The sequence below is a fragment of the Guillardia theta genome (genome assembly GCF_000315625.1).
Source record: "Guillardia theta CCMP2712 unplaced genomic scaffold GUITHscaffold_9, whole genome shotgun sequence".
NCBI lineage: Eukaryota > Cryptophyceae > Pyrenomonadales > Geminigeraceae > Guillardia > Guillardia theta.
In genome coordinates, this window is record NW_005434665.1 from 795521 (window position 1) to 809135 (window position 13615).

General features: G+C 52.8%; 8 protein-coding genes across 8 annotated transcripts; 5 read left to right on the top strand and 3 right to left on the bottom strand.

Annotated features, from left to right (window-relative positions):
* Positions 1-247: 247 nt before the first annotated feature.
* GUITHDRAFT_133982 (hypothetical protein) lies at positions 248-2404 on the top strand (the record flags this gene model as incomplete). The annotated part of the gene is made up of 3 exons (XM_005839201.1): positions 248-298; positions 663-2117; positions 2201-2404. 3 exons carry the CDS (start codon positions 248-250, stop codon positions 2402-2404), a joined length of 1710 nt encoding a protein of 569 aa, XP_005839258.1.
* Positions 2405-2601: 197 nt separating this feature from the next.
* GUITHDRAFT_65355 (hypothetical protein) lies at positions 2602-4519 on the bottom strand (the record flags this gene model as incomplete). The annotated part of the gene is made up of 6 exons (XM_005839202.1): positions 2602-2823; positions 2873-3011; positions 3056-3349; positions 3403-3915; positions 4054-4292; positions 4349-4519. 6 exons carry the CDS (start codon positions 4517-4519, stop codon positions 2602-2604), a joined length of 1578 nt encoding a protein of 525 aa, XP_005839259.1.
* A 473-nt stretch (positions 4520-4992) lies between these two features.
* GUITHDRAFT_102183 (hypothetical protein) lies at positions 4993-5328 on the top strand (the record flags this gene model as incomplete). Its single annotated transcript, XM_005839203.1, has 3 exons — positions 4993-5016; positions 5063-5159; positions 5210-5328. 3 exons carry the CDS (start codon positions 4993-4995, stop codon positions 5326-5328), a joined length of 240 nt encoding a protein of 79 aa, XP_005839260.1.
* Positions 5329-5371: 43 nt separating this feature from the next.
* GUITHDRAFT_102184 (hypothetical protein) lies at positions 5372-6329 on the top strand (the record flags this gene model as incomplete). The annotated part of the gene is made up of 6 exons (XM_005839204.1): positions 5372-5491; positions 5540-5611; positions 5689-5750; positions 5799-5907; positions 6000-6072; positions 6121-6329. The coding sequence occupies 6 exons, from the start codon at positions 5372-5374 to the stop codon at positions 6327-6329; spliced, it is 645 nt and encodes a 214-aa protein (XP_005839261.1).
* A 47-nt stretch (positions 6330-6376) lies between these two features.
* Positions 6377-8162, bottom strand: GUITHDRAFT_102185 (hypothetical protein; the record flags this gene model as incomplete). The annotated part of the gene is made up of 6 exons (XM_005839205.1): positions 6377-6640; positions 6732-6807; positions 6864-7018; positions 7074-7163; positions 7210-7290; positions 7332-8162. The coding sequence occupies 6 exons, from the start codon at positions 8160-8162 to the stop codon at positions 6377-6379; spliced, it is 1497 nt and encodes a 498-aa protein (XP_005839262.1).
* A 365-nt stretch (positions 8163-8527) lies between these two features.
* On the top strand, positions 8528-10097 carry GUITHDRAFT_133985 (hypothetical protein; the record flags this gene model as incomplete). The annotated part of the gene is made up of 6 exons (XM_005839206.1): positions 8528-8551; positions 8614-8712; positions 8766-8978; positions 9024-9080; positions 9136-9969; positions 10029-10097. The coding sequence occupies 6 exons, from the start codon at positions 8528-8530 to the stop codon at positions 10095-10097; spliced, it is 1296 nt and encodes a 431-aa protein (XP_005839263.1).
* Positions 10098-11175: 1078 nt separating this feature from the next.
* Positions 11176-11673, top strand: GUITHDRAFT_102187 (hypothetical protein; the record flags this gene model as incomplete). The annotated part of the gene is made up of 1 exon (XM_005839207.1): positions 11176-11673. The coding sequence occupies one exon, from the start codon at positions 11176-11178 to the stop codon at positions 11671-11673; it is 498 nt and encodes a 165-aa protein (XP_005839264.1).
* Positions 11674-11867: 194 nt separating this feature from the next.
* On the bottom strand, positions 11868-13523 carry GUITHDRAFT_102188 (hypothetical protein; the record flags this gene model as incomplete). Its single annotated transcript, XM_005839208.1, has 8 exons — positions 11868-11966; positions 12017-12070; positions 12133-12192; positions 12253-12399; positions 12446-12534; positions 12586-12659; positions 12713-12775; positions 12838-13523. The coding sequence occupies 8 exons, from the start codon at positions 13521-13523 to the stop codon at positions 11868-11870; spliced, it is 1272 nt and encodes a 423-aa protein (XP_005839265.1).
* Positions 13524-13615: the final 92 nt, after the last annotated feature.

Here is a 13615-nt window from a genome sequence, read left to right on the forward strand (position 1 = left end):
TAGTTCAAGGTAGGAAAGGGGGTGGGGTAACTAAGTGGATTGTGGGGGTAAGGGTAGTGTAAAGGGTACTTCGTAGATGGTAGGTAGCAAGGAAGCAGAAAAGTAGGGGGTACTGAGAGGTCATCAAAGGGGTACAGATTCTGGCTCTGGTACGAAACAGGGTAGGAAGATATCAGAGGGTGAATGTAGCGGGGTGGGGGTAATATGGTCAGGGAGGGGACGAGGGGACGCCCTTTCGATTTTTGAAATGGGCGTGGAAGATGGCGGCGCCGAGGAGATGGAAATGCAGCGAAAGGAGGTGACCCAACTCCCTCCTCTGCTCTTTCCCTCCTGCTTCTTCCCCTCTCTTCCTGCTTCTACGACTCCCCTTCTTCTTCTTCTCATCCTCTACTTCTTCTGCTAATCATCTATATCTTGTGCTCATCCTCTACTGCTCCTGCTCCTGCAACCACAACTCGCACTAGCATTGTATACTCCTGCCTCTTATCAATAATCATGGATCTTGCCTTGAATATTCCATTCTTTAACAGCCTCCTTCTCAATATTGGTACTTTTCTGTTTCCACTCAATCTCAATGTCGATTTCTTTTCCCTGGTTTTCACTCTCATTGCCGTGTACCTCTTCTTCCTTTTCTCACCCTGATCTTGTCTTCCATTTCACAGGAATCGCAATTTAACGCGCGACACATGAGCCCGGAGGAGCAGAAAAGAGACGAACTCCGTGCTCGTCTGGCCGCGCTGTCAGACAAGGTCCACAGGGCAGAACAAGATGTGATCTTAGAGCAACAGGCACAGAGGAGGCAGAGGACGCTCCACCAAAGATTGGTCAAGGACGTCGATGACCTCCGACGGACCCTCCTTGAGATGAAGAAGTTCGAGAAGGAAATCAGCGGCAGCCAATCGACAGTGGAGAAAGCTTTCGAGGATTTCAGCGTCAAGAAGAGTTTCCCACCCCCACGGCACAAGCCAGAAGGCCATGCGGTGGATGAGAAAGAGAACGTCAGCCCTACGAAGGCAATTGCGATCAGGTTTGACGTGGAGAAGAAGAAAGTACAACAGGTCTGCGAAGACGCGATAGCAACCACAGGGAGCAAGCTGGTCAACCAGGCTGCAGGGAACCTGGCGATGAGTTCATTCCCGTCTCTCATGGAACAAGGTGTCTTGAACATGGATCATACTACAATGCTTCAGGTTGCTTCCAACTTAGCGGACAGAAAGGCTCAAGATATCAGGGATGTCATGAACGTCGACAACATGTACGAGGCCTCGAGACAGCGCATGCAGTCGGAGAAAGTGGCAGATAAGATGCGATCGCTCCTTTACTATGCGCACAGAGAGCACCTTGCTTCGTTCGAAGAAGGCCAAGCTCTCCGGTGCGATGCTCAGAATGCTCAGCGTCGTGTCGAGTCGCTGATCAAGGACCTTGAAAGCCTTCACGCCAAGAAAGCGAGGAATGATGCCGAATGGAGGATCCAAGCGATCTCGATGAAGCAAGACCGAGACTTGAGCGCGGCGAAGACGAAGATGGAGGTGATTCAAGGCAGAATCAACGAAATGAAGCTCAAGGTGCGGGCCCACAAGCAGTCTTCAAGAGCTCTACACTCCAAGCACGAACAGAAGAAGAGGCTCGCCAAACAGGAGAAAGACCTGAGAAACTTTCTGCAGCAACTCATTGCAATCAGCAAGAAGTCGTCTGAGTCTCTGTGCGCCGCCCATGCCAGGTTGCTGGATGCAGGACGAGCAAGCTTGATGGACAGAGCGAATGAGTTGGAGGACATGCACATCCGTGTGGAGGAATTGTGGCCCAAGGACAGGGATGGGCAGCAGGAAGATCTGAAAACATTCCTGTTGTCTCGCTGTCAGAAGGTGAAGAAGGTGGAGGAGGATGGCAAGAGCTTGTTCTCTGGGAAGCTAGCGCTCGAACAGACGATGGAAGACAAGAGTTTTGTCCATCTTGTGGCGGAGACCAAGTGGCTGTTGATGAGGGAGAAGACCTTGGAAGCTCAGCTTGCTGCCTGTCAACATCTCAAGGATTTTGTTGAATCTTCTCGGTCAAAGCCTTGGAACGATGACAACTACGTGCACACGTTGCAGACAAGCCTCGATGCTCTCTGCTCTGTGAGTGTCTTTCTCCTCCTCCCCTCTCCCCTCCCCTCACGTCTTCCCTCTCCCTCCTCGCTGGTGCTGACGATGAAACACAGAAATGGCAGCGAGTGGTAGAGGAGGAGATCCTCAAATCTGTTCGAACGGGTGTAGACGCTATTGAGAGGAGCAAGAGGCTGGAGGAGATGGTGCAGGACTGGAGGGAACAACCAGCGCAGTTCGCGCTCCCCTGGGTGAAGGTGAGGGGGATGAACCTGCAGGAGTGGATCCATCACTTGAAGAGGAGGGGTGAGATGATCTGAACAAAGAAGAAACATGTGCATTCACGCTGCTGCTCGATGCACTCCAAGTGCGCCGCTGCCTCCTTTCGAGGATCGACCTGCTCCGAGAGCTTTCTGTCGACCCTGTCATCCGTCTTCGAGGAAGCGAGAGCACCACAGGCTGCTGCCACCCGCCGACCAGGAGCTGGTCGGGAGGAGGGGTGGCAGCTTCTTTATCCTCAGCAGCCCGAGAGCTTCACCTTCTTGCCTGAGCTCTTGGTCACGCTCAGCGTCGTGAAGGACTCAGCGCTGGTGGGATGGATGCCGACGAGCTCGTCGAGGTCCCTCTTGCACGCCCTCAGCTTGACCGCCAGCGCGAAGCCCTGGATGATCTCTCCTGCGTTGTCCCCGACGATGTGCATGCCGATGATCCGCTCCTGCTCGGAGGGGAGCACGATCACCTGCAACCCCCGTCAGCTTCCTCTCCCTCTCCCTCCTCTTCTTCGCCACCTTGAGGAAGCATGCTGTCTCCTTGCGCGCCGCCCTTGGCTGCAACTCCATCATTGGGAGCGCCCACTCGAGCGGCCTATAGAGGTTGTGGTAGACTTCGATCTTGTCCTTGCCGTAGGTCTTGATCGCCTCCTCCTCGCTCATCCCGACGCATCCGTACTGCCAGCAGCGTCAGCATCGCACCCGCCCGCAGGACAAGATGCCTCGAGAGGGGTGAAGACTGTCGTGGGGACGCCAAGGTAGTCCATCTTCCTTCTTGAGTTGCCGAACAGACGATCAGCAAGGAGCTGACCAGCCTGGATGGCAACGGGAGTAAGCTCAGGACGACCGTCAAGTACGTCCCCGATGGCAAAGATGTGCTCGCAAGTCGTCTGCTCTGTGTCTCCGATACCCTCCCCGACCCCGACGATCTTCTCAGACTTGCTCTCGACCTTCACGCCCGCTTTGTCGAGGTCCAGCTGCTTCGTTAGCGCGTACCTGCAACACAGGCAGGTAAGGAGACGACTTGCACGTCGACAGGAGCGTCAGACCTGCCAATGGCGAGGAGGACTGTATCGAACACGTCCTGCTTCATCTCGCCCTTGTCATCGGTGTAATGGACTTTCACCTGCTTGCCAACCCTCTCGAACTTCTTGGGCAGGCATCCCCGCCAGATGTCAACCCCGTCCTTCTGCATGTAGTCCACTACAAGCTGCGCACACTGCTGGTCGAACCCGCGCAGCGGAATCGACCGCATCATGACTGTGGAAGAGAATCCGATGGCGTGCAAGAAGCCGGCACACTCAAGAGCTACGTAGGAGGCTCCGACCACGAGAGTTCGGCCTGGCGGTTCCTTGAGAGAGAACAAGTCGTCACTCGTTACGCAACACTCCCTGTCTCCTTCAACATCAAGATACTTGGGTCTGCCTCCCACCGAGATCACAAATGCTGCTGCTGTCTTCTTCTCGATTCGCCCTTGGGCATCCCTGAGTTCGACGGTGTGGGCATCTATGAAGCGAGCTTTGCTGTTCCAATACTCGACGTTTGCTGACCTCAGCTCGTTCCTGGTTACCGACAGGTTACAACGTCGCTAGAGAGCACGAAAAACAAGCACGTGCAAGACAATTGTGTGCGGAGAGAAGACATGGAGTTTGGGGTCAGGGTAGCAGGGAGGGAGGGAGGCAGGAGGAGACTGGTCAGACCTGTATCCGAAGTTCAAGCTTCCGATGTAGTTCTGGACGTTGTCGACAAGCGTCTCCCATGAGTGTTGGACATCGTCGGGGCATGCAAACCCGAAGCTCTTCGCGTCCAAGATCGCCTCGTGGATCAGCCCCGCTCGATGCATCAGCTTCTTGGGGATGCAGCCAACGTTGACACACGTTCCTCCCAGTCCCCATGACGTCCCCTTGGGCGTCGGGTCCACATAGTCGCACACCGCTACCTGTAAACTGCATCAGTCGCATGATGCGAAAGAGGTACAATGGTCGGCTCTGCGACCTTTGCGCCATGGCTGGCCGCCTGCTTCGAGCATGCAAGGCCTCCCGACCCTCCGCCGATGACGATCAGATCATATTCGTAGGGATGAGAAGCAAAGTTGATATGGTTTTCCGCTACCACGACAGTCTCAGTGTTTGGGGACCCTCGCGGAGCAGGGGAGCTCGATTGCATGAAGGCACGTGATCGCTTCGCTCGCATCTCGGAAACATCCTCTGCATAGATCTCGCTCTGCAGCCCTTCCTCCTCGAACTCTCCGGCCGCCTTCTCCATCGCCATCTGAAGCCGGACCAAGGCATTGCCTCCCCCACGAAGTCTTGCCAGCCTCGCCGCAGGCATCGCAGGGGGGCAAGGCGTGAGCTCGGCGAGGGAAGGGGCAACGAGAAGTAGCGATGCTGCAGCGAAGAGGAGAGGAGAGGAGAGCCAGGCTCTCATGCTGCAAGCGCTCCCCTTCATTCCTCCTCCTCGTTAGGCTTGTCCTCTGTTTTCCCTTTCCCCTTTTTTCTTCTTACATTTTTCGAGCCCGCCTCAAGGTTTCCCTTTTAGCCTCCTGCAGGCTCCTTTGGGCTCCTGCTCCTCCTGCTCTTCCTGCTCCTCCTGCTCCTCCTCCTGCCCCATCGCTCCTCTCTCCCCTGACGATCAGGGCCATGCCTGCGCCCACGTTCGAGGAGGTTGATCGTGAGGCAGAGGAGTGCGGCTCCTGACTTGTTTCTGCAGGTTGAGGGGTTGGGCATGACGTCATCGCAAGCCATCATCGCGTTTCTCCTTGCTGCCTGGTTAGCGGTGATGTACTGTATCCTGGACAGGAGAATGGGTGAGAGCATGTTGAGGTTAAGCGGGCAAGGTGACTTCGTGGGCTTGCAGGAAACAGCAGCCAGGAGAATATGTACAGACTGCTGGAGCAGATGGAGAAGATGAAGGAGCAGGGGTTGCTGGACGAGAGCGACATGGAGGTCCTGCGAGCGCAGAAGAAGACGAACTAGCAGTTTGATTGAAGGGAGTCTGAGGACAAGGAGGAAGCGAAAGATGTCTTCAGACGAACAGAAGAACCCCGAGCAACAAAAGGCAAGTAAGGACGACGGGAGAGTGCGAGCAGGCGCTAATGGCCTGGAACCATTGTGGCCAACCTCCGTCAAGTACCTCAAAGTGATCCTTTGCAGACCCTTGCCCGTTGTGTGATGTTGCTGAGCTCAGGAGAACGACTGGGATGAGATCTCGGGCAGTGAACGAGAATGGTTCTGTGTAACAAGACTGCAAGGAGTGCAGGTATGATCGCGCATCGTCATCAAACGCAAGCATGCGGAGTCCGGTGCGAGGAACAGAGGCTGAGCGCCACTGGGCAGGTCCGTTTCATCCACCATGATGGGCACCCTTGCAAGGGACAGCGGGGGTTGTTTGCCATCCGGTACATGCGCAGGTGTTTGCCAATGACCGCTGAGCGTCAATCCTTCAGAGTATGGGAGCCTTTTGAAGTCTTGGGAGAATACTGTGGAGTGGTGAAGGTTCCGAATGATCAGGAAGCAAGACAGTGTGACAGTGACTATGCTGTAGCAGTCTACAAAGTAACACTCATTCACTTTGATAGCCCATATCTTGTCACCTGTTGATCTGAAACGTTGTTTGCATCGCAATTGCGCACCCTCTGCGGTCTCAGTCTGCAACATGGACGCCATTCATTGATGCTTCTCGAGCAGGAAATGAAACCAGATTCATCAACGACTTCCGAGGTCTCATCGAGTGTTCCCCATCCCACGTCTCTGCTGACTTGTTGCCAGGAGTGGCAGGCAGCCCGAACTGCAAGTTTTCGCAGGTTCCTTCTCTTCAGTCTGTTTGTCACCTCCTTTATGAACTTGCCGCCCTCCAGTCTCACGTGGGAGGGAGGCCTGCGATCCTTGTGGTTATCACAAGGCAAGTGAAAGAGGAGGAGGAGCTCCTGGTCGACTACGGCGACGTCTACTGGGCGGGGTCGACATACCGCGAGTAGTGATGGGTTTTAATATCAGTCAGAGGTTCGCATATTTTTCACATGGTCTAAGAGTCGGAGTCCGATGATTCGATGATGCCCACCTTGCTGCCCGATGCTGCCGTCGGGGTCGGGGCCGGTGATTCATCCGAGGACGACGACGACATAATGCTTTCGTTTCTCCTCGGAGTTGATTGAGAATCGTCATTCTGCTGGCTCTCCCCTCGCTTCTCCCTCTCCGCTTCTTGATTTCCATCTGCCAAGCTCTCCCGTCCCAGATCAATTCGCTTCTGTTTCAGGGCCTCCTGCTCCTCCTCAGATAGCTTCCGAAGCTGCGAGAAAGAATCACAATAAATCATCACATCGGGGTTCAACAAGAGCAGAAAACACAACAAGATGCAACAAGACAGAAGGGTGCTTCACCGTTTGAACTGCTTTCAAGTACGACGGGAATCTCTCCTTCAACCTGCGAGAAATCCTGTCTGGACCGTCGAGATCCCTGCAGAAGCAAACTTCAGCATTGCAGTGGAAGAGAGCATAACGAAGGAAGCTCACATGATTGCCGAATGGGTGAGAATGTCTTTGCGCTTTCTAAGATAGGTTCGATTGTGAAGCGGATGATAAAATGCACATCCCGAATTCTCCCCAGTTTTCTCCACGAAGGCCACAACGAAGTGGTCATCATGCCACTCCTCCTGGTACATTCGTGCCTGAGAAGATCAAAGGATGAGTAGAAAGCTACAACAGCCGAACGGAAACACTCACCTCATTCTCGCAATACTCTCGAAGACAATTGAACTCGGTGACTTTTTCGTCCTCATCTTCATCCATCTCATCATCGGCATCATCACCCCGCTGTGGAGCAGCAACCACATTCAGTCGGACGCATCGGTCAGGATACTTCACACTCAACCTTCGCCATCTTCTTCCGTCGTTTGCTTTCAGGAGCAGGCAGCATGTAAGCAAACGTACGATCATTCGCCTGCAGATAGTTAGACTGGAGACAGCCGAGTGTACGATTACATGCTGCATCGAGCGCCCAATGTTGATGAAGGCCGTTGATGCCAAAGTTGCGCGATCTGCCATTGAAGTATTCGCTGCCTTCGGGTCGTCCAAGGTAGGATCTTGGTCGAAAACAAGCTCGGTATAATCGTTGGGCCAGCACTTGGTATCCGGTAGGATCTCCCAAACCTTGGTGGCCACGAGATCCGGGTTTGTTGGATGTTTGAGGTCTTCGAGCTTTCGGGACAGTTCGAAGGATTTCTCGATCTTCTCTGCCAGCTGCTTCGGCGTGAGCTCCTGAACGTCCTCTTGGATGGGAACAGGCAGTTGAACTTGGGGTTTGTGACCTTGCTGATAGTCATACAAATCCTCATTGCCATAGTACGCAGTCTTGTGCAGCCAAGGCACATTAGGCCTCTCCTTGATATTGATGCGAAGGTTGGACCTGTTTGTTTCGACCTTCTCCCCTTCAAGAAGATATTTATCCTCTGGAAGCAGCGGGGCGCCGTTTGACGGCGGCTCGTAAGTTTCCGGTTCGATAAGATCGATGTGTATCCCCAGGTTCGGCTCCGTGAGCAGGCTGTACTTGAAGTTCTTCTCCAGGGACGTGAACGAGTACGAAGTCAGCTTCTTTACATCCATCTGGCTCGCCAGGAACTTGGGCTCGAAGGGTAGCTCAGGAAGGTCGTTCCTGAACTTCATCTTAGAGATGAAGGTGTCGGCTCTGGACCTCTTGGTGAGCAGCGAGTGATCCTCTGCTAAGTTGATCGGCGCTGCATCGCCCTTGTTCGGCGCCTTCCTGCTGTCCTGCCCAGGCTGCCGCGCGTGCGACGACGTCGGCCGGGCTGCCATTCCTCGTCCACACGTCCGTTACCGCTGTAACGGAGTATTTGGATCGAGCGGAACCGGTTCAAATCGGCTCGAATCGATTTGAGACTTCAATGCGGCATGGGCAGCGCTAATGATGGGGGAGGGAGGGAGGGAGGGAAGGAAGGAGGGGCGTAGAGATGATGAAAATGGAGGAATAGAGAGAGAGAGGAAGGGAAGGGAAGGGAAGGGGAGAGGAGAGGAGGGAGGCCAACAGATAGCAGGAGAGGCTGAGAACTTAGTTATGCTCCGTTGCTGTGTGCTATTGCCTGCACCACTCGGATTTCAGGTAGACCTCCTGTGCAGAGATTGCTGAAATTCTGTTCCCCTAGCGGCTGAGCATCTTGAACATGAACAGAGAAGAGCTGCCCCAGGTTTGTATGAGTTCTGTACTCCTACGACTCCGACCACTAGGATTTGATTCATGGTGCTGCAGGGCGTACAAAACCTTGGCTCAGAGCAGATCATCTTATGGAAAGACACGAAGAAATGGGTTGAAGAGGTGGCAAAGAGGCTGAAGTACAACAATGTCCAGGTGGACGATGTTCATCTTCCTGTTCGTGTATGATTCTCATCATCGTTTCTCAGGTTGCCAGACTAACAGGACTACCCACCGACGCATTCGACGCATGGTATTCAGGCGCGGCGCCTGAGGTAAAGATTACCACACTCTTGAGACAATGGATCAAGAAGATCGTGGATCAAAACGCCAACAAGCATCAGCCCGCATCAGACTTGCAGAAGCAGCAGCAATCTCCGATGCAACAGAACTTCGCTGGGGCCTCGGGGAAGTCACAGCAGGTAGCGTGACCTTCTTGCGAGATGCTGCGGTCTCACATCCTGCAGCTTTTTCGTCCACAGCAAAATGTCTCCTCCCAGTATCAGGGGAACAAGCCCGGTCAGGTACCGCAGCTGCGAGCGGGCGTTACCTTTCCTGACCTCCACTCCTTCAAACCAGGTGGGACGCGGTGGCCAGATGCTCCCTGGCGGGACAGGGATGTTCGGTGATAGTGCAGGAGCTCTCTCTGTGGATGCTTCAGCGAAGGTTTCCTCCGAGCTCATGCAGGCTATCTCAGGATACTACAACGATTACCTCTTTCCTGACCCCACCCGTGATGAGCTGCCGCCCTTCCCGAGGATTCAAGCGCCGGTGGAGTACGTGGAAGCCAAACCTCCGCCAGACTGGTCGCCTGATAATTTCTTTCCCTCCTCCGACAGCGCTGCCGAAAAGTTGGTCCCCATCCGCCTTGAGATCCATGCGGACGGTCGTTCGCTAAGGGATGTAGTGATATGGAAGATCAGCGAGAATAACGGGAAGGGAGACGTGATTACGCCGGAACAGTTTGCAAGGCACCTCTGTGAAGACACGGATCTCCCGCCAACCTTCGAACCTCTCATCGTCAACCAGATGAATGACCAGATCAATGACTTCCTCTACCACGGGGCATCGGAGGAATCCGTGCAAGGGTGCATTGACGAGGATTCGTACGGCAACTCCACCGAAAGATTGCACAAGATCAAGATCGATGTGAGAGTGAACGATTTCGTCTTGGAAGACCAATTCCTTTGGGACCTCAAGAGTCCGAACAGCGATGTGGACTTCTTCGTGGATCAATATTGCAATGACCTGCAGCTGCCTTCCGATCTGCGGGGATTAATAGCCCACAAGATTCGTGAAAAGATTTTCGAGTCCAGGAAAAAGATCCGCCAAGGGAGGGATGCAGGCATTATGAGGAGCATCCGGATAAGATGGCGTGAGAGTGACAAGCGGGAATGGGGTCCCAACACGCAGGTGACAAGCCCAGTGGCTGCTGCTGTTGCCAGTCTGTGACGACCTTGCCGCGCTTGCAGTGGCTCACAGTGAAGGAGCGTGAGATGCTGGATCGGAATTCAAAGAAGCAGAGGAGAATGCCGGGTTGATCTCTCCCTTTGTTTGTGGCTGTTAATTGACTGCACGTGGAATACCACAGATGTGAAGCCCCGACCCTTCATGAACAACATGAATATGCCTGTGTTACCGAGATACTAGCTGTTAAAACCTACGAACTACAACGATGTACTAGCTGTTTCAAAAGAGGAAGTGATGATAACTAACTGAGGTCCGATCGGCCGAGGCTGGCCCGGCTTCGCCCGACGACGAAATACGGGAGGCGGCCTGCAGCGGAGGCGGCCCGGGGAGTCGGAGTCCGACGGAGTCCCGGCGGGACCGTACTGGGAAGAGTACGGTCGGAGCAGCTTGATCTTCTTTACTCAAAGCTTGATCAGAGCTGAGACGGTCGGACTGAGTAAAGGACTGAGCGTCAGAGTCACGCTTCCGCGAGTCAAGTGCATATCCTTTACGCAAAGTAAAGCATATCATAATCAAAAATAGAAAATGAGAAGGTTGCCATCATATCCGTATCTACTAGACAAGTTCCACATACAGCCTGATTAGTCATCTTCTTTCCTAGGTACTAAAGTTTACTTACTTGGTGGATTCGGGACTGTAAGGCTTCGGAAGTAAAAACATCCGGACCAGCATGCGACCACCTCCTGATACGGATACGTGAGGGGTGGGTCCAGAGGGGGCAGGGAGGGGGTCCGACCTTGATATTGATATTACCATGTCGCCGAGTAGGGTAGGTGGGGGAACATATCAGTGCATTTGTAGTAAGGTCCTAGCTGTGTCCTAGCCAGGGTACAGCGCGTGTAGGACCCTAAGAAGCTAGGACCTCTAGAGCACAATATGGACCCTAAGTGATACCCTCGAGGTCCTAGGAAACGAATCAATCGGGGACCATTATAAACACGGAACATATCAGCGGAAGAAAGCAAAGAAAGGACGACGGCAGGGAAGAAGTCAGTGAGGAGATCAGGCCCCCTGGAGGAGGTAGGCTTCAGTCTCCGAGTCACCCGCCTTTCCGAGCCATCGCCAGAGCCCGTCAGCAACAAGGACGGAGGAAGACTCTTCTCAGGGACTGCGAGAGAAGGCTATTTTTCTGAGGCAGGAAAGGAGGAAATGAAGCTCATCAATGATGAGGCGTTTCAGCAGATTCTTCTGTCTCAGGCGGTAAACATGAAGAGTTCTAAATCGACTCCCACAGTTAAGGAAGATGTCAACGTGAAGGAATATTTCCATCATTGGTTCATGATCAGCAAGTTTATGAAGTCCTGCAACAATTGCAAAATTGCTGTGAGGCAAAAGAAAACATTTATCCGAGCCGAGAAATCCCGCGATGGCTCAGAAGTGACATATTTCTGTCCCCCTTTTCCGTGGCAAAGGCAGAAAAGAATATGGGAGTCTTTTGACAAGAAGAGCATGCTCAAGACCAAGATGGATCCTGGGAGCTCGATCCGATTGGATGGATTTTCCGCTGGAAGAACGCCGGAACAAGAACAAGGACAACTCAAGTCTGCCCGAGGTCGTCGAGCCCTGTCCCTTCCCGACATCAGTCACATTCATGTATCCAGCAAACCTCCCCTGGCTCAAATCAACAGTGGCGAGCTGATTCGTTGATGAAGGATAAACTGATGATTGACTTCACCTGTAATGTAGATGGCACGCTCGAGGACACAACGAAATTTTGCGATTGGAATTGCCGTGAATGAACTTGAGAATTTATTGGAGGTTTGTAAACTTATCGTCGCATCCAATTCAGTGTATTTCCCAAATAAAGTTCAGATGTGCCTATCCCCGAGGCAGCATCTGCTTCATGCGTCCGCTTTTTCTGACTCCTGGAGCTTTACTGGCCTGACGAGATACATGGGATCTTCTGCATTCATGGCCTTCATGGCAAGCCTGAACAAAGACTGCAAAATATGCATGTTAGCTGCACACTAAGTATCCTCTGACTGCATACCCGCTTCCTGGAGTAAGTGAATGTCGGATTCAAATTGAGGGCAGCAGCAATCTCCTGTACGAAGGAACAAAAATGTAGATTCAGGCCTTGTGAGTCAGCATCCTTCTTCCGCGTACCTTGCCGTACTCGATCCACTCGTCGTCCATCTTATGCCCTTGATCCTTCAGACGCTGAATCTGGATGAGGTAAACAAGCAAAGTTACGAGTCTTGTGGATGCTCAGAGTCATTCGCAGACCTCGGCATCCGCATCTAGGCACGTGAATGCATCTTCCTGTGGAGGGATTGGTTTCTTGATTGCTAGGAAATTGTTAAATCGGAGACTCAGGTTGGTGGTCATACTTTCGCGTATAGCAACCTCACATTCGATCGCCTCTGTTTGATCCTAGGACATAGTCAAGATTCCACAAAACCGCATCCCACACACACACCTCAGAATAGAGATAGTAGGACTGTTCCACTCCCTTCCTTTGCTCGGCCTTCGGCGTCCTCTGTGATACAGCATGTTTTGGAGCATGATCTATGACATGAGAGTAAGGAAGGGCCAAGAACTAACGAAGGCAGCGATCACCTGCTGCAGAATCTCTCATTTGCTGAGTGTCACTCATGATGTCGGTAACGACGGCCTTGGCTGCTTGCACGGACCTGCAAGAGAGATTTGAGCTTACTTCTGACTTCACACAGGAGTTGCAATATACTTGGAGTCACCAACAATGATGATCTCTCTTTGTGCATTGCCATCCTCGTCTTCTGTCCCTGGCCTACGAACCAGAAATGGTAACCGAAAACTCAAAATCTTTGAAAGCAGTCTGAAAGACGATACTTGTTCTGCAAGAAGAGCTTAGCATTCGTATCACTTTGTATCTTCTTGATATTAGCTCCTCCCCGTCCGATGATGGCAGAGGCCACGGCGTTGGAAACGTCAAAAATTTCCTTCTCCAATCTCACGGCCGGCGCCGATGCCTTAGCTGCGACCACATCATCAATTCGCTTCTTGGCGGCTTGAATGTTTTCTGCAGGTGCTCCATACAAGACAATCTCGACATGCTCCTGTTGCTCAACAGCATCACACACTCTCATTCGCACTCCAGTATCCTCTGTGAGCTTTCGAACGTTGACCCCTCCTCTGCCAATCAGGAAAGGGAGTACGCTCTTTGGAACTTCAAGCTTAACAATGCCCTTGATACTCTCCAAAATCATTTCCTTAGCCCTCGCCACGTTTTCGGCGCTTCCACGGATCTCAATATCTCTCTCGGCGCCATCGTAATGCTTTGACAAGTAGATGATGGTTTTGGTGGCCGCGGTTATTCTGTTGATGTTCTCTCTTTTGTTTCCTATGATGAGGAAGCTGAATTCCTTTTCAACTTTCAATATTTCCTTCACCTTGGCTTCCTTTGAAGTGGACTTCTTCTTCTCTGCCTTCTCAGGGTTGGGGGGAAGTTCAGAGGTGCTGAACCTTCTAATGCAGGCAACCCGGGGAGTCTGGCCCCTCCAGGCCTCCTCTGCCATCGAACTTGCACGGCCACACCAGACGGGCGATGAAAAGCTCAACAAATTTCTGCTCCTCCCCGCCAGACTCCCCGCCATCTTCGACACCAGGC